This window comes from Daktulosphaira vitifoliae, unplaced genomic scaffold (assembly GCF_025091365.1).
Source record: "Daktulosphaira vitifoliae isolate Bord-2020 unplaced genomic scaffold, ASM2509136v1 Scaffold_5, whole genome shotgun sequence".
NCBI lineage: Eukaryota > Metazoa > Arthropoda > Insecta > Hemiptera > Phylloxeridae > Daktulosphaira > Daktulosphaira vitifoliae.
This window is the reverse complement of record NW_026099576.1, coordinates 32983782-33001905: the sequence shown is the minus strand read 5'-3', so window position 1 is coordinate 33001905 and position 18124 is coordinate 32983782. Positions and strand designations below refer to the sequence as shown.

At 25.9% G+C, this 18124-nt stretch overlaps 3 protein-coding genes across 7 annotated transcripts in view; 2 read left to right on the top strand and 1 right to left on the bottom strand.

Moving 5' to 3' along the window:
• Positions 1-2044: 2044 nt before the first annotated feature.
• LOC126907999 (actin-42A-like) lies at positions 2045-7489 on the top strand. Of its 3 annotated transcripts, none has more exons than XM_050689792.1 (5): positions 2045-2176; positions 2384-2524; positions 2591-2830; positions 6523-6897; positions 6967-7489. In XM_050689792.1, exons 2-5 carry the CDS (start codon positions 2399-2401, stop codon positions 7354-7356), a joined length of 1131 nt encoding a protein of 376 aa, XP_050545749.1. In that variant the 5' UTR covers positions 2045-2176; positions 2384-2398; the 3' UTR covers positions 7357-7489. The 3 variants fall into 3 exon arrangements, with proteins under 3 accessions (XP_050545749.1, XP_050545747.1, XP_050545746.1); XM_050689790.1 differs by having other exon boundaries at positions 2070-2204; XM_050689789.1 differs by lacking the exon at positions 2045-2176 and adding an exon at positions 2295-2313.
• Positions 7490-14759: 7270 nt separating this feature from the next.
• Positions 14760-18124, top strand: part of LOC126908012 (transcription initiation factor TFIID subunit 13) — a 28097-nt gene continuing 24732 nt past the window's right edge. Inside the window, exon 1 of the mRNA XM_050689821.1 lies at positions 14760-14934. Within this exon, the coding sequence (XP_050545778.1) occupies positions 14908-14934 (27 nt within the window). The 5' untranslated portion in view covers positions 14760-14907. The remainder of the gene's footprint in view (positions 14935-18124) is intronic.
• Positions 15355-18124, bottom strand: part of LOC126908005 (axonemal dynein light intermediate polypeptide 1-like) — a 38961-nt gene continuing 36191 nt past the window's right edge. Inside the window, exon 5 of one of the 3 annotated variants that reach the window (XM_050689807.1) lies at positions 15355-16485. In XM_050689807.1, the coding sequence (XP_050545764.1) occupies positions 16400-16485 (86 nt within the window). In that variant the 3' untranslated portion in view covers positions 15355-16399. The remainder of the gene's footprint in view (positions 16486-18124) is intronic. The other 2 variants (XM_050689806.1, XM_050689803.1) reach the window with 2 other exon arrangements.

Genomic DNA, 18124 nt, shown 5'->3' with positions numbered 1-18124 from the left:
TTATAATGCTATAACTTATTGAAAAGTGTATTGATCAATATAATTTTTTTATGGGAAATACTATTTTCTAATAATCTCTTTTTTATTCGACATACTTTGTCTTAATCAGGATATTAATAAGGAACTAGCAGTTTATGAAGCTTTTGGAATAATCCACCAATTTTTTAAAATTAAACACTATCTAAAGATTTGCATCGAAGCGTTTTTTTTTGATAGTGATTTTAATCACTGTCAGATATCATTATACTTGATCCATCTATACCACGTCACCACTGTGCCGCGACCCCCCTGTGCTGGGTTTTTTTAACTTGAGTTTTCAAAACTTCACAATTTAATTAAATTAAGTTTTAATTGGAAATATCACGCGTGTGAACATAAAAAATTCAAACTTTTTCCAGAAAGAATAAAAAAAACAAACTCCAAATATTATTTCGAATTTAATTATCATTGTCATCATAATTTCCATAGTTCCTATCTCAACTATCAGGAGTTGGCTCTATTTTATTATTATTTGACAGGTGTAGATGAACATATTAATTATATAAATTGCGAGTCTTTTTTAAGCATTTCTAAAATTTAAAATTTAAAAAAATAAATAAGATCCTTTTCTTAGGTATTTTTTTAGACCCATGCCTATAAATAAACCAAATCTTTCAAAATATTATAATATATATTTATACAAATGGATGTCTATTTATCATATAATTCTTATACGTGTTAATATTACCATGATGATCAGTATATATTTAACCTTCAATAACCTAGTATTTTTATTCCCAACTCCAACCCAACTAAATCCGGCTTTGCAAAATGACTACAGTTCATTTGATATACAATTGTTGTGCATAATAAGGGTTTTAACACATTCGGCCACATATACAAATAAAAAAAAATGTATTTTATCCTAGTTACAAACATAGGTGTCCGTAAGAACTTTTCAAGAAGTGGCAAAAAACGTTTATCAATATTTCATTTTGTTGATTAATAAGGGGTATAATCGAGTCATTGATTTAGGAATTACGATTTTTTGAAGGCCATACACAAAAAAAGTAATTTAAATATAACAACGATAGCACAGTGGGGTTGTGCATAGTTGGGACAAGTATAAATGAGTCGTCCAGTTGCAAAAGGACGTATGTCCTAACAATCAAAGTTTTCACAATCGATGAAAAACTGATATTTTCTCTAATATTTTATAAATCACTGACATTTTTTTAACAAGACCTCCAAAATAATATAATATATTTATTTTATGAATTATAGAAATCGTGGATAAATAGTTTTTTAAATAATTTATGTTTTAATTTGGACATACTCTTTTTTGAAACTAAAATACGGACTTACTCACTNTTTTTTTTATTGATGAAATTCATTTATTTTAATAATAAACAACAAAAATAATAAAAAAATTACCTACACATTTAAGCTAAGCTTGTCGTGGTGTAGGGAGTAACAGTAAACATATTTTAAGATTATTCTAAAAGCAACTCTTATATCCTTAATTATATCTTGATTATTAGTTCTTCAATTTATAAGTTTAATATATAAATAAATACTTAGTCATTTATAGTTTTAATTATAATAATAAATCTTAATATGAAATTAACATTCATTAATTTAATATTGTAAATTTTACAGGAAAATTATAAAAAATTATTAAGTATTTGTACATTTTGTTACTTCTATAAAAAGTGTTGATATAAAACTTTTCAGAAAATAATTTGAGATAATATGGTTTAAATCGGTATACAAGTTATTTTTAGATAATTCGCGGGACAGATTATAACAAATATTTTAATTTTTATATTACATTAAACAAGCACAAGTAGTTTCAAAGAAAGATAGATTGATAAAAAACCAAATGTTTTAGTTGATTATCTACTACTCGGCATTCGTTTTCTATGAGATACAATCAGCAGCCTCAAAAAGGAATTAGCGTGATTGACCGAGTCTGATATGGTCATAAACTTGCACACGGTAATGTTGTTATTGTCGTTGATGGGAGACGACCTTTATATTACCATCAATCCTCGATCCTACCAATTTTACTTTCAGTATAAATAACATTGAAAGTATAAACTGACTAGTACTAGTTATCTTTCTGCACACTTAATTTTTTTTAATTTAAATTTACACATTTAATAATTGAAGGGTGCTTGTGTTGAATTTCTCTGTGGTGAAATTTTATTTTTAAAATACATACAGTAATATTGCCTTAGTTATATTTAAATAAATAAGGAAATAATAAATGTTCACTTTTTCATCTCGTAAATGCGATGACAAAGTGAACATTTTATGTTAAACTTTCTACTGGTAGTTTAACATACCTACACTTGAATTTGTGTTTTTTCGGCGTTTCAAGTATTTTTTATTTTAAATATAGAATTACAGCATAAAAATGTGCGACGAAGAAGTAGCTGCTTTGGTTGTAGATAATGGATCCGGAATGTGCAAAGCTGGATTTGCTGGAGATGATGCACCTAGAGCGGTATTTCCGTCGATTGTCGGTAGACCTCGTTACCAGGTATAAATACATTTTATTAAAAATATTATTTTGTTTTGCATAAAAAAAAATGTTCTTTACTTATAGGGTATAATGGTCGGTATGGGTCAAAAAGACAGCTATGTTGGTGACGAAGCACAGTCTAAAAGGGGAGTGCTCACTGTTAAATATCCTATCGAACACGGTATTGTAACTAACTGGGATGATATGGAAAAAGTATGGCATCATACGTTTTACAACGAATTGCGTGTAGCTCCTGAAGAACACCCAGTACTGCTCACTGAAGCACCTTTGAACCCAAAAGCAAATCGTGAAAAAATGACTCAAGTTCGTATTCATGTATTTATTTTTCATAAATAAACATAAGCTGAGTTTTTTTAATTTTTTATAAGCTTTTATTATGAAAATATAGCTCGAAAATTACATAGGAATTAGATATATAGTATAAGCTGAGTTAGAAGAAACAATAATGATACTTTTGTCCATCCCTTAAAAGTATTTTTAAAATCATTTTTTTTAATTAATCATTAAAAAACATTTTTAATATCATCAGAAATAAATAATAAAATATATTTTTACACTAATTTATGTATATTGACATAAATTAATAAATAATATGTGGATTCTAAATTTTATTAAGTTGAATCTATTTCCATTGAAATTTAAATACAAGCTATTAAAATAATAAATTACATAATCACATATATTTGAGTAAAATAATTTTTCTGAAAGTTTGTACTGGAGATAGGAGAACTGATAATAATAAAATACATAATAGTTTGATTAATTAAACCTTAATATGTTAAAAGAATTGAATTATTCAACTCTATTAACATCATTTAAACTCTAATTCATGAAGTATAAATATAAATGTCATAATTCCAACTTAATGGTGGTTATAGTTTCAATATTTATAATTTTACTTTGATGCGAAGCTGAGAAGGTATTGGCTATACTATAATGTGTTTTTTTTTATTTATTTATTTTTTTTTGCCTGTTACCACTTTTTCTCAGATTTCACCGAACCCATTNTATTTATTTTTTTTTGCCTGTTACCACTTTTTCTCAGATTTCACCGAACCCATTTCTTTCAACGATACGTCAAAAGATTACAAATCGTATCTAGTCGAAGACATTACCCTCAAAAATTGAAAAAATTTCCCTCATCCCCCTAAATGAAGGAAACCTCCAAAAAAATTACAAATTTAAAAATCGCTAATTTTCGAAATTTTTTAAATTTTTTTGACTTAAAATTGCTATAACTTTTTTAAAAATAACCGAATCAATATAATTTTTTTTTATAGATGTTTGATGTCTTTACCTATCATTTGGTATATTTTTTTTATAAATCTGATACTTTACCTGTCCACAGGGGGAGATTTAAAATCACAGCTTTTCCACAAAAAATTTACCTTTTCAACTTAACTTTTGAAAGTGTTCCGGAAAGTTTGACACTTTTATATATATCTTAAATTAAAGCTAATGTAATATACTTTATTATGGAAAAAAAAAAATTTTGGACTTTATTTTGTCTTTACTGTGAAAACAGACATCAAAGTTAATAAAAATACCCAACACAGGGGGGTCGCGGCACAGTGGTGATGTGGCATAGTTGGATCAAGTATAATGATATCTGACATTGATTAAAATCACTATCATAAAAAACGCTTCGATGCTATTCTTTAGACAGTGTTTATTTAAAAAAAATGGTAGATTATTCCAAAAGCTACATGATCTGCTATTGCCTTATTAATATCCTGATTAAGATAAAGTATGTCGAATGAAAGATGTATATATATTTTAAAGTTAAAAATGTAAAATACAAAATCGAGAATTTTCACACAAAAATAGCATTCGGTAGCCAATTTTACCCTGAAGACAAAATAAAGTACGACATTTTTTTTTCCATAATAAAGTGCNACCCTGAAGACAAAATAAAGTACGACATTTTTTTTTCCATAATAAAGTGCATTACATTAGCTTTAATTTAATATATATATAAAAGTGTCAGACTTTCCGGAACACTTTCAAAATTTAAGTTGAAAAAGTTCTACTTTCTAAATGCATTTATAAGATTTAAACCCCTCTTGTATATAGGGAAATAGTCCGATTTAAAAAAAAAGTATGTCGAATGAAAGATGTATATAAATACTACTTCTCATGAAAAAATTGTGTTGATCCATATACTTTTCAATATGTTATTGTATTTTAAAGTAAAAAATTTAAAATATAAAATCGAGAGTTTTCACACAAAAATAGCATTCGGTAGCCATTTTCACCGTGAAGACAAAATAAAGTCCGAAATTTTTTTTTTCCATAACAGTTTCAAAAGTTAATTTTTGGTGAAAAAGTTGTCATTTTAAATCTACCCCTGTGGGCAGGTAAAGAGTCAGATTTATAAAAAAATATATATCAAATGATAGGTAAAGACATCAAACATTTATAAAAAAAAATTATATTGATTTGTTCATTTTTGAAAAAGTTATGGCAGTTTTAAGTAAAAAAATTAAAAATTATTTCGAAAATTAGCGATTTTTAAATTTGTAATTTTTTTGGAGGTTTCCTCCATTTATGGGGAACGAGGGAAATTTTTTTAATTTTTGTGGGTAATGTGTTCGACTAGATACGATTTGTAATCTTTTAACGTATTATTGAAAGTTAAACCAATATCTTCTGAGCTATGCATCGAAGCTAATATTCAATTAAGAAAATAAATGGTTGAAAACAATAATTACAATATTAAATTATTAAATTATTAAATATTAAATTCATGCTAAATTTAATTACTTAATAAGTAATTATTTATAAATTATACTGATGTATCATAAAAATTTTTACCAAGATAAATAAGGGCATAGAAGTTCATGTTATTTATTAAACAATTCAATAATTTCTTCTAAAAATTAATATTTATAGATATGCACTGAAGCATTTTTTATGATAGTGATTTCAAAAACTGTTAAATATTTAGACTATTGATAGCCATTGATAACTAGAACTTTTTTTTGGAATGGACAGCCTTCTTCCTTAATATATTTATTGGATTGACATAAAAAATTCGAAATATTTATAATTGTCACTTAATTTTTTTTTTTTTATAAATAGGATGGGTTAAATGAGTTAATAGATCAATAATTTAAAAAATCACTAAATTAACTAAATATTCTGTTCTAAAAATATAAGCATAAATATTAAAAAAAAAAAAATTTATAAATAAACTGTAACAATACGAAAAACGGTGATTTCCTACACCAATGTAATATTTTTTGTTTAATTTCAAGGATCGTTTACATATAGAAGATAAATCGCCCATTTTTTTCATCAATTTGAATCTTTCCTAAAAACAAGAAAGGGTTAGATTTTCGAAAAAATATACTTATAAAAAATAAAATACCAAAAGCGCTTTAAAATAAATGTTATTTTAAGTCATTCATATGACAAAAAAATTATGACAATTGTTACGAGAGTAACAAATAGAATAAAATAAAATAGTATAGCCGAATAATTAATTAGTTTATTAAAAATAAATGTAATAGTAATCGCACAATAGTTGTCAAATGATGCTTTGAATTACAACAGTCGCAGTCGGTCCACTTTCCGGTTTTGCAACACCGAAAAATACCTTATAAACACATTCTTATAGGCCAACCTCGATTACAATTCAATTTATGATTATCTGTTATTATAATTGTAGAACAATAATAAAACTAAGTTAAGTATTCATAACACAATTCAAAGTAAAATAAATAAAATTTACTGATTCAAGAAATGATAATTTTTGAGGTATTTTCCTCGTTTGCATAGAACAAAGGAATTTTTTCCATTTTTGAGGGTAATGTCTTTAACTAGATACAATTTTTGATCTTTTGAAGTATTGATGAAAAAAATTGATCCAGTGTGAGTTGAGAAATAGTAGTTACAGATATTAAATAAAAAATTAATACTTCGCATTAAATATATTGAAAAAAAAATCATTAAAAAATAAAATTTTTAATTATAGAAATAATATTTTAAATTAGATTATGTTTGAAACATTTAATACGCCAGCAATGTACGTTGCCATTCAAGCTGTTCTCTCTCTATACGCTTCTGGCCGAACTACCGGTATAGTGTTGGATTCGGGTGATGGTGTATCGCACACAGTACCAATTTACGAAGGATATGCTCTTCCACACGCAATTCTTCGTTTAGATTTGGCTGGTCGTGATTTAACAGACTATCTTATGAAAATTCTTACTGAACGTGGGTATAGTTTTACAACTACAGCAGAACGAGAAATTGTGAGAGACATTAAAGAAAAACTTTGCTATGTAGCACTTGACTTTGAACAAGAGATGCAAACAGCTGCTTCATCAAGTGCATTAGAAAAATCTTATGAACTTCCCGATGGCCAAGTGAGATATAAATATTATAGATTATACGTGTTTAAGTTATTCAATTTGTCTGTTTATTTTTTAATACAGGTGATAACAATAGGAAATGAAAGATTCCGTTGTCCGGAGTCATTATTCCAACCATCATTTTTAGGAATGGAATCTGCGGGTATCCATGAAACCACATACAACTCTATTATGAAATGTGATGTAGATATTAGAAAAGATTTATACGCCAACACAGTGCTCTCTGGTGGGACTACTATGTACCCAGGTGTAGCTGACAGAATGCAAAAGGAAATAACATCTCTTGCGCCATCAACAATGAAAATAAAAACAATTGCACCTCCTGAACGCAAATACTCTGTATGGATTGGAGGATCTATTTTAGCATCATTGTCAACTTTCCAACAAATGTGGATATCAAAAACTGAATACGACGAAAGCGGTCCATCAATTGTGCATAGAAAATGCTTTTAAAAGTTTATAAGCTGACCTAAAATAATACTTTAATTACTTATGAAAAATATCCATACATATTTTTTTAATTTATTAAATTATTTATAAATTCAAACAGTACCACAAATAAATATTAAGAAAAATACTAACATAATCAGTAATTTTATTTAAAAATTTCATTATTATTTATAACATGAAATTTTTTTTTTATGGTTACAAAAAATAAAATGAATGAATATAAAGTGGTTAGCTATAGTACACTTGTGGGCCTTTGTTGTTATATACAGTAAGATTTATTAAGAATACTAGCCATCGGTACAACTAGGGTGCTTAGTTTCTCCCAAAATTATAGAAACTTATGTCATACAGTGAAAAAACTCTTAGTCTAAGCACTAACTAGTTAGAAAACTACTATTTAAATAACTTTTTAATATAGATAATTTTTTATATTATTAAACATACTGGGTATAGTAATATTATTTTAGTGCTATTCCTCAATGTTATGGTTGAAGCTATGACATCACAAGACCATTTGGCTACTTTTTTTTTTTTTTTTAATAATAACTCATTTTGACTTTTGCTAAATATATTTGAATAAACTCTGCTGCTTTTGTAGGGAAATTTTCTTGGTAATCAACTATAACTGATTTTAATTGAGTATTTTCCAGCTGTAGGTTTTCTATCTGTCTGAGAGAATTAATAAAGGCAAAAAGAAATTATAATAAATATTTTATATGAAATAATATTTATCATCATTGTGTTAGTAAAATGTGAATGATAATTGAATATTATTCTGCAATAGACAATCCTCATTCAATAAATAGATGTTACTTGTATTTTTACTAAAATATAAAATGTTTGATTTTAAGACTTAAAAAATAAAAATAAAAATTATTAAAAAAATAAAGTTGTTTGCCTATAACAGAAAGCCGTTAAATTTAATTTTTAAATAAATTAATATACACCTTTTCATTTCAGCTATTTTAGTATCTGCTGTAAAAGTATTAACAGGGTCATTGCTATTAGACAAAACAAGCTGTACAAAAGTAAGATTACATATTTTTTAACTAATAAAAAGTTAAATAATGTATTATGTAATTCTTGCATTGTTAGTGTAGTATCACATTTTAATATATGTAATAATTAATACTTATATTTAATAAAATATATCACCAAATCAGTGTTCCCCTATAGATAAGATGAATAATAAAATAATACTCTTACACAAGATTTAACCACCCTCTTACGCATTCCATAAAACGCCCACGTAAAAGATTCTATCACATTAACCAATCAAATACAGCAAAAAGTATTTCAAGAATCTCACCCAGAGATCGCTAAACCAGTTTTGCGGGCTATAAAAAGGCCATTTTCCCCCAAAGTCGGGTGATCTTTAACAGTGGTTATGTACGATTTCTAAACATCCCTGTCGCTGACACTGGGACATCTTGCCATTCTGTTTCTGCATCTCTACGGCTCTCTAGAACTCTGGAACTCTCAACCAATATACAAAAATTGAATGTGCGCGAGTGTATGTTTCGTTCTTAGTTACAATTCTATATAAAATCAGCACGATTTTTATGCTCTTTTGAAATTACTGGGATATATATTTTATTCCCAATTTTTTTTAAATTCAATTCACTTTTTATTTCAGTATATAAATATTTTATTCTCAATTTTTTTTAATTCCTTCAAAGTTCTTCAGAACATTATTTTTATTTTTAAATTAATTTTAAATACTCTTTTTTCTTTATATCAATAAAATTATTTTTTTATTATTCTTCTTTTTTTTTTATTTTTGGTATTTCAAAGTTATAAAATTTTTATAATTTTAATGCTTTGATTTTTCTGAGTAATTTTTTTTTTTTTAGAAAACCCTTAGTAAAATTTAACTAAGCTTGTTGTTTGTAGTAATACAAAAATAAGCAAAGGGTGTTTGGGGTATTTTTTACCAAAGTTGGATATTTGGAGATTTGGTCAATTCAGGAGCAATGAGGTACTATCAGGGTTGTAGAGTCCGAGGGCTTAAAACAATAGAGACAAGTAGATATAAAAAGAAATTATTAAAGTTTTTCTATAGAGATATTACAAATGACCTAACTGGTAAGTACCTGAAATAATACACTGAGACAACGAAGAGGCGGTGGCCATCTCACGAATACCATGTAATGTGATTATGTATAAGGCACGAACTAGTCAATAAAGTTTGAAAATAAATATAAATATGTCATCATTTGCTTTATCATTCTTTACTCAGATTATTAATTTTAAATAATTGGGTTAATATAAATTCACTTACTTCTTCTATTTGGCTGTACAAAGATCGTCAAGGTTTGCGTAAAGATTTATACTGTCCCTTTTAAATAAATAAAGTGTTAACGCAAAATAATTGTATTCTCGAAATCGTTTTAAAATGTACCGACGACAACACGGGGTCGCGGCTAGTTTGTTCAAAATAAATCAGATAGAAGAATTCTGAATTCCTTATTGAATTCAGATCTTCAAAAAGGAGAGAGAATGAGCCGCCCACTGGCATGCTCGCTCACTGATGTGCAAGCAGAACTAAGCCTTTTTATATTATTTTTAATTACCCACTTCATGGGTTGTTGCCGTCAGCGCTTTTAGTGATTCTCAATTTATTGTATTAAATTGAACATAACATGATAGTTATTTTAAGATAAGATGTATAGTATACAATAATCAATTTAACATATACAGGGTGTTCAGTAAATTAGGAAACAGTTAAATTGTTACAAACAATGAGTACAATAGAAATTCGTTTCCTTATTTACTGAACACCCTGTATAATAGCTAGTGTACAACAATGTATATGTTATGACAAATAAATAAATAATTTATTTGTATACTAGTAATATAAAATACAGATTATACTTTTTTCATTGATAAATGTAAAATGCGCAATGCAAAGCATTAGGCATATTACAATATTTTTTTGTTATATACATTACACATTCTAAGGTATTTAATTAGATTGAATTATATCTATTACTTATTGAAGGGCCATAACCTGGCTGGACTGGGTACTAGTACAATAATATAATAGTTAAAATTTTAGTTAATCACAAGATTTCTCCAAAGTGTCTCTCCATTTATCGACTAGCCAGTCTGATCTCTGCCACAGTGCGGGTAATCGGAATGTAGGAGACTAGTATAATCTATTGTGCAAAGAACCGAAATTGAGCTCGCATCTACCCTAGATCACTCTTTGGACGACTGAAAAGACGTAGGCTACTTGGAAATAGTTTGTTGCACAGGACAGTTATGTTGTTTAAAATTTCCATAATTGGTTTTATAAATGATTAAATAATAAATATATTAGTGTAAAACACCACACACAAGGTTAACGACTAATAAACTTAGGTTTCACCTTGGGTAGATTTGATATAGAATTGTACTAGAAAAGTAGTTACACGCGAGTTAATAATAACATAAACCGTATAATTTTAAATGCGTACACCGATGCATATACGTATATATCGATAATTGGTTACATCAACTACATCATTCATCTCAAGAGAATATCTGTCTTATCAGGAGGTAAGTGAAAACATTTATTTATATAATAAGTCTATAATAAATCCTTTACTGAAGAACTTTTAGTAATAAACAATTAGAACAAGATAGGTCATTGAAAATAAACTAATATACATTTATAAAGAAATACGATACTTGTGACTCGCCAGAAATTCGTGTACACGTTTCTGTACAGGAGCTAGGACCCTTCTTTGTAATTCCATCTTATTCATATATAGACGTTTTCCCGCAAGCAAACATACCCCGAGATCTCTTTCTATTTCATTTTATTATAGTCACTGTCCGGTACCTATAGCCACTTTTACTTTCCATTGCTGTCCATCCTTCTTTATACTACGCTCGTTACCACTCTTATTTCCTCATTGGCCACCTGCGTTACATTTCTCTTCCTTTCTAACACACAACCATCTATTTTTTACTTCTTTTTGTTTATTACATTAGAAAATAAAGTATTTTTACAGCTACTTGCTGCTACACAATTATCAGTTGATTCAACTGTCCAAGTGTTGGGTTGCAACTTTTTCATACTGCTAAGTTTAGCTGGACTTTATTATACCACGGGACTTTTGTGTGGTGTAATAATTTTCCTTGCACTTCTAACTTACTATCAACTAAACCCAAATATGTAATGAACAATAATAATTTTATTATAGTTTTAATATATTATTTTAATCTGTATATTTACATGTAAGCCTTTAGTTGGTACTGCATCAAATTTTAATATTCTTTTGCGTTGAAAAGAGTATTTCAACAACGTCTCAATTAAAGGCTTTTCAATACACGAATTATCAAAATGTTTTGAATATATACGAGCTATTGAATAACAATTAAAAATAAAAATACAATACCACAATTTGCTGATTTGTCAATGTCAATAAATACCATTGGTGAAGTTTAATGGTTTCATATGGTTTGGCCTGTTACAAGCTCTAAGCCATTTTTGACGAAATTCCTCTTGTTTTGGAAATGAATAAAAATTAATATTTTCTGATTTAAATTATAATCAAAATTAAAAAATAATTATAAAAAAATGTAAAGTGATATCTATGGATCTCTTATTTCTGTCTCCAATATATTTAATAAAAGTTTCAGTTTTTATATATAATTCGTAAATAAAATAGTAACTTATGAGCTTATAAGCCTATGAAAAATTGGTCTATAAAATATTGAAAGTTTTGTTTCTTAATTGAATTAATTTTATCTGTTATTTAAATATTGAAATTAAAAATTTGAAATAAAATTACAAGTATATTTTCAAAATATAAGAATGACTAATTTTATTGAAATTGTGTAAACAATTTTAATTTTACTCTATTACTCTAGGACAATACTATCACAATAATTGCAGGTTCCTTATAAGATCATTTTGGTATTTTATAAAGTAAAATAGTTTATGATTTAAGTATAGATTTTTACCAAATCAATACTATTCTTTTATCAATTTAAAATTGCACCAAAGTTCTATTTACTACACCCAGAGAAAAACCTCGATCTATATAATAAATTCATTGTTCAATTTGATAAATATATCATTACTATTGAATCAATGATATATTTATCAATATGATATTTTTTTTTCTTGTCTTGAACAATAATTATTTATAAGAATAGTTATTTTGTTCGTATTAATAAAACATTATCATAAACCCTTGATAAAATTTCTCTTTCAATTTTGATTGAGGTTTTTCTTTGGGTGTAGTGAGTTGTATTACACTTGATAGTGTAAGCATAGTAAACTTTCATTATGCATCTTTTACATAATTAGCAATAATCCTTTTATTAATTTATTTAAATATAATAATACATAGCAATATTGCAGATAAATTTATATTATAAATTGACACTTAAAGGTGACAATGAATCTTACCACAAAAACCGTTGCATTAATAATCTGTACAAGTAGGCATTTTTGCAAAATATAAAAAAAAATTAAAAATAAGTGTCAATTATGTCTGTTTATAATCACTACTAGAGGTTGCAATTGTGAACGGGTATTAGAATACACGGAAACATGGAGCCCGGATACACGGGCAAAACATATATTAAAGCCCGTGTATAATACCCGTATATTTAATACCTATGCATACATTGTATATTTATACAATATATATTGTATATGAAATACGATTTTACTTAAATATATGAGTATTTAAAGTCACGGGTATTTAAATGCCCGGGTATCCACGAATATTTTTTCCACACGGGCTTTACCCCGTCATAGGTAAAAACGCGGTTACCCGTGTAGTTCATTACACGTGTAATCGCGACCTCTAATCACTACACTTAAAGTCGATTTGAAAAATATTTATTAAACAGCATCAAACAAAAAAATACTCAAATATAGGTTAAAAAGTTACAAATCTCTACTATGAGACACACAGCAGAGAAATGAATAAAATACAACAATTTCATGCAAATAATAAGAACTTTTATTAGCAAGTTAAAGTGGTGTTAATTCAATGTTAGAACATAAATAAACAAGTCTGACACTAGTTAACATAATTAACATTTAATTAATAAGGTACAAAATCCTGATTTTTCATTAAAATACAAAAGATACAAAAAAAATACAAAGAATCTGAAATAAGTATCCATGATTAAACTTATTACAAAATAATATTACAATGCATTGTCTTAAAGTAATTAATAAAATTATTACTTAAAAATTATGTCTATCATTGAAATTATATCAGATTATCAATTTAAAAATCGCGCGACCTTAAAATTAGTGATGGGCATAATCGAGATATATAATCGAGATATCTCGATTATGTAAATAATCGAGATATTTCGATTATTGAAATCATATCTATTATATAATCGAGATATTCTGATTTTTTAAATAATATTGATTATTCTATAATCGAGTGATTATTTCTAATGATTTCTCGTTTATTATAAAAACAATGATTTCTTGATCTTNCCACACGGGCTTTACCCCGTCATAGGTAAAAACGCGGTTACCCGTGTAGTTCATTACACGTGTAATCGCGACCTCTAATCACTACACTTAAAGTCGATTTGAAAAATATTTATTAAACAGCATCAAACAAAAAAATACTCAAATATAGGTTAAAAAGTTACAAATCTCTACTATGAGACACACAGCAGAGAAATGAATAAAATACAACAATTTCATGCAAATAATAAGAACTTTTATTAGCAAGTTAAAGTGGTGTTAATTCAATGTTAGAACATAAATAAACAAGTCTGACACTAGTTAACATAATTAACATTTAATTAATAAGGTACAAAATCCTGATTTTTCATTAAAATACAAAAGATACAAAAAAAATACAAAGAATCTGAAATAAGTATCCATGATTAAACTTATTACAAAATAATATTACAATGCATTGTCTTAAAGTAATTAATAAAATTATTACTTAAAAATTATGTCTATCATTGAAATTATATCAGATTATCAATTTAAAAATCGCTCGACCTTAAAATGCATTCGGTAGCGGTCGTATTTTACCGATCGTATACGAATGCACAAAAACACAAGGCGATGCACATGCGCGTAATACGACGAAAATACGGACTATGATCGAGAATACTTCTTATTCATTTTACCATGGAACTGACCTCGAGAATACCACCTCTATCCAACGCCTTCAAATGGCGGCATATGTTCCCGGTCAAACACCACCACCACTATCTCTGTGTTTAACCGGTAAATGCTATCAATCTAGACTGATGCAGATAACGCCTTATGGTCTGAACAACAGTGTTACAATTATACAACAAAAATAATAAGTCACAAATCTGTTACTGTCACACTTCTCGTAATTTATGATAAAAATCTTATCATTTGTCGACCTAGTGTTCATACTTTAACGTACTTATCAACAATACTGATAGTTGGTAAATAAACATGTTATTAAATTTAATAAGTATTTATATTTCAATTAGTTTCCTTTAAAAAGTCACGTTTCTTAATATATTTTAAATAAATACATAATTTCATACCATTAAAATATATTTAAGTTAAATTTTTAAAAAATTAAAATAGAAATGGCTACTGAAGATGCATTTGATCAGGTAATTTATAAATATGATATTAAAATTTTGAATATACATTATTATATTTTTCAAATTTAATTTGTAAATATTAAATAAATTAAAATGTTATCATCAGAGTTAGAAAAATTATCTTTTATAAATAATATAATATTTGGAATTCCTTTTTTCTATAATAAATTTATTTATATTTTAATCTCCTAATTTTGGATTTTATTTTTTGTATATTTAATTAGTTGACTTGCCATAGTAACTTCAGTTATTGAAACTACTATCACAAATTTATATACTTAGAATTAATATCAGTACAATATTTAAACCTGTATGGTTTTTATAAAATTAATTTTGTTGTTAACTAAAATAAAAATTTAAACCTATTTTACAAAATCATTTTTTATATTAAGTATTATACATAAAAAGATAATCATTACTATAAGTAATTGACATTTTTTTTTTAAGGTTGGACAAGTTAATATGTTTTTGATCTCATTTAAATAAGATTATATTAGTGAGAGTTATTAAAAAGTTATACTAAATATAAATTTGGATATTTCTCAAAAATTCGTCATTTACTATCAGAATGGTTTATATTGCCAGAAATTAATCACTTTAATTTGTAAGGAGAAATTACTACCCTAACTGATTAAGTTATTGTTGAAGTATAATTATGCTAAAGCTTGGTCTGTTTTATTTTTCTATCAGAATTCTTAGAACCCACTTTGTTCCTTTTTATCTTTTTTCAAGTCTATTAAAAGGAGATTATTATGTTGTGGCTTTGGATTTTATATGCCTACTATTTACATATTAATATAAATTAGAATTTTAATATTAATTATATTATAAAAATTAAAGCCAAGAGAATTATTAAACTTTAAAAATGTAATTATTATAGTTTTGGCCTCAAGCCATCATCAGGTTACTTAAATTATAATAATAAATAAACATAAATATAAAAAAACGCTAAGAACACATTAATGATTATAAAAAACAAATAATAAATCATGTTACTAAAAATATATTAAAAATGTTACATTATAAAAATATATTGTAAGTATTTATGTTCTGGTTGATAAGTGTTAAGAGAAATTAAAATTGTTAACAATATATTGATAAGTTATGTTGTTTTTAAAATCTATTAGCTTGTTTAATAAGTTGTTGAAATTTTTTTTTTTTTACTTCATTATATATATATAAGGGTGTTCACTAAGTAAGGAACAAGTTTCTGTTGTTCTAATTGTTTATAACTTTTGACCTGTTTCCTTATTTACTGAATACTGTATGTAATTCTTCTAGGATTGTGTTAGTATATTTATTTTTGTTATTGTTTAAAATTAAAAGATCATTCTAATGAAAATTATTATTATTTTCTAGTACACCTGTCTAACAATTTTTTAAATTTCTATCTATATTATTACAATAAATATTAAACTAATTTTAGATACTTAGATATGTTTTTTGATAAACAGGACCTTTTCATTTTTACTCATTACTTTTTCATGGAAGTGACATTTTCTGATTTTCCACTAGATAGATTACATAGGAGAGCCCATATTGTTCTTAAGTCGACCTTGCCTAAGTCAAGAAATAAGATAGATTTTTAGATATTTCAAGTGTAAATGAAATATTTGATTACTTAATACTCTAATTTGCTTGAGTTATATCATTGATCTCATTTGTAATTATTTTTGGTCACTTGTCACATTTCGGATTTCAGAAAAAAAGCATATATAACTTGTAGTACTCTACAATGAATTAATGATGCATTTGTTTTAATTGTAGGTGTAGTAATTCTTGAATTTTAAACTTGGGTTTCTGAGTAAATATTCTTAAATTTAAGTTATTTTTTGGTAAAAAATTGAAGTACCTCCAAAAAAATGTCTGGTTTCTGACACTGATCAATACTATAATTATAGTTGAATCGATTATTTATGAAAGGGGCTAAGACCAAAAATGGAAACTTAAGGAAATTAAAAATAACTATTTCTATCACACATTTTTATGTGAAAATAATTATTTTAAATTTTTATACACTATACTTATTTAATTTTATGAATACCAATTTTATCATTTTTTTTTTAACCAATAGTGTGAGTTTAAATTAAATTAATATGAGCTTTTTCATAAACAAATGAGTTACTTTACTCTTTTCATAAATAAAATTACTAAATCATAAATGGGCTTATGTATAACATACTAAAATTACTTTACAAATATATTTTATTATAACCTTTAAAACATGTAAATCATTAAAAGGAATTTTTTTCCTGACTTCATGATTTTATTTCATTTTAATATATAACATTTTGTTAAAAATAAAACAATAAAATTTTAAATATTACAAAAGCTCATACTTAAGTTTTTTAAATTATAAAAGTATACTTAATTTATATCACAATATCTAAATTAATATTGTTTTATTAAAACTAACATATTTTTATTAAAATTTAATATTATAAGGTGAATACTAAAAATGTTATTTAAGTATAATACATAATATAAGTCACTAATATTTTTTTGGACACTAAAATGTTTATAAAATTTATGTGAAATGTATTGAATGTTAAAAATGATTATGGATGTATCTACATTTTCTTAAAAACGTGGATATAATTATAAACATTTCAAGCAATACGACAATTCACAATAGCTTTAACATATTCATATATTTTTATGTTTTTTTGTATATCTAAAATTTTTCTCCTGCATTGGACACATTTTTTATATGCCTTTGCTCAAAATAATGATATGAGAGAATTATCTTTTTCAAATTTGAAGGTCTTCTTTACAAAACCATTTATAAATTCTAACAAAAACAATACCTTTTTTATAAGCATTGAATTAAAATGGAGTATAAAATGACACATTAAATGTTTCTTTTTCCACTCTTTAAATGCTTTATAATGAAAAAGTAAATTTTTATAAAAAAGTTTCCACCATGTTTTAATATTAAGTATATCATTCCTATTTACCAAGTAAACTGAACATTTGTTAGGTTATTTGCTATCATTGCAGATCATTTTCATTAGCTGTTTCAAATCATAGTTGTTAGTTTTCTGTAGAAGAGGTGTTACTCCAATTGTAAAAGATGAATAAGTAACTTTATTAGATGATACAATATAGATTACATAACTTGTATGCAGATATAACACTTTACCCCCTTTTTTTTTATATTTTATATAATTATAATACAATAACAATATTTTATAATTAT

What these genes read in the sequence shown, in the direction of transcription:
- LOC126907999 (XM_050689789.1), top strand. An exon ending in ATCGTGAAAAAATGACTCAA is followed by an intron (nt 2,831 to 6,522) that starts GTTCGTATTCAT and finishes ATTTTAAATTAG; the next exon opens with ATTATGTTTGAAACATTTAA. An exon ending in ATGAACTTCCCGATGGCCAA is followed by an intron (nt 6,898 to 6,966) that starts GTGAGATATAAA and finishes TTTTTAATACAG; the next exon opens with GTGATAACAATAGGAAATGA.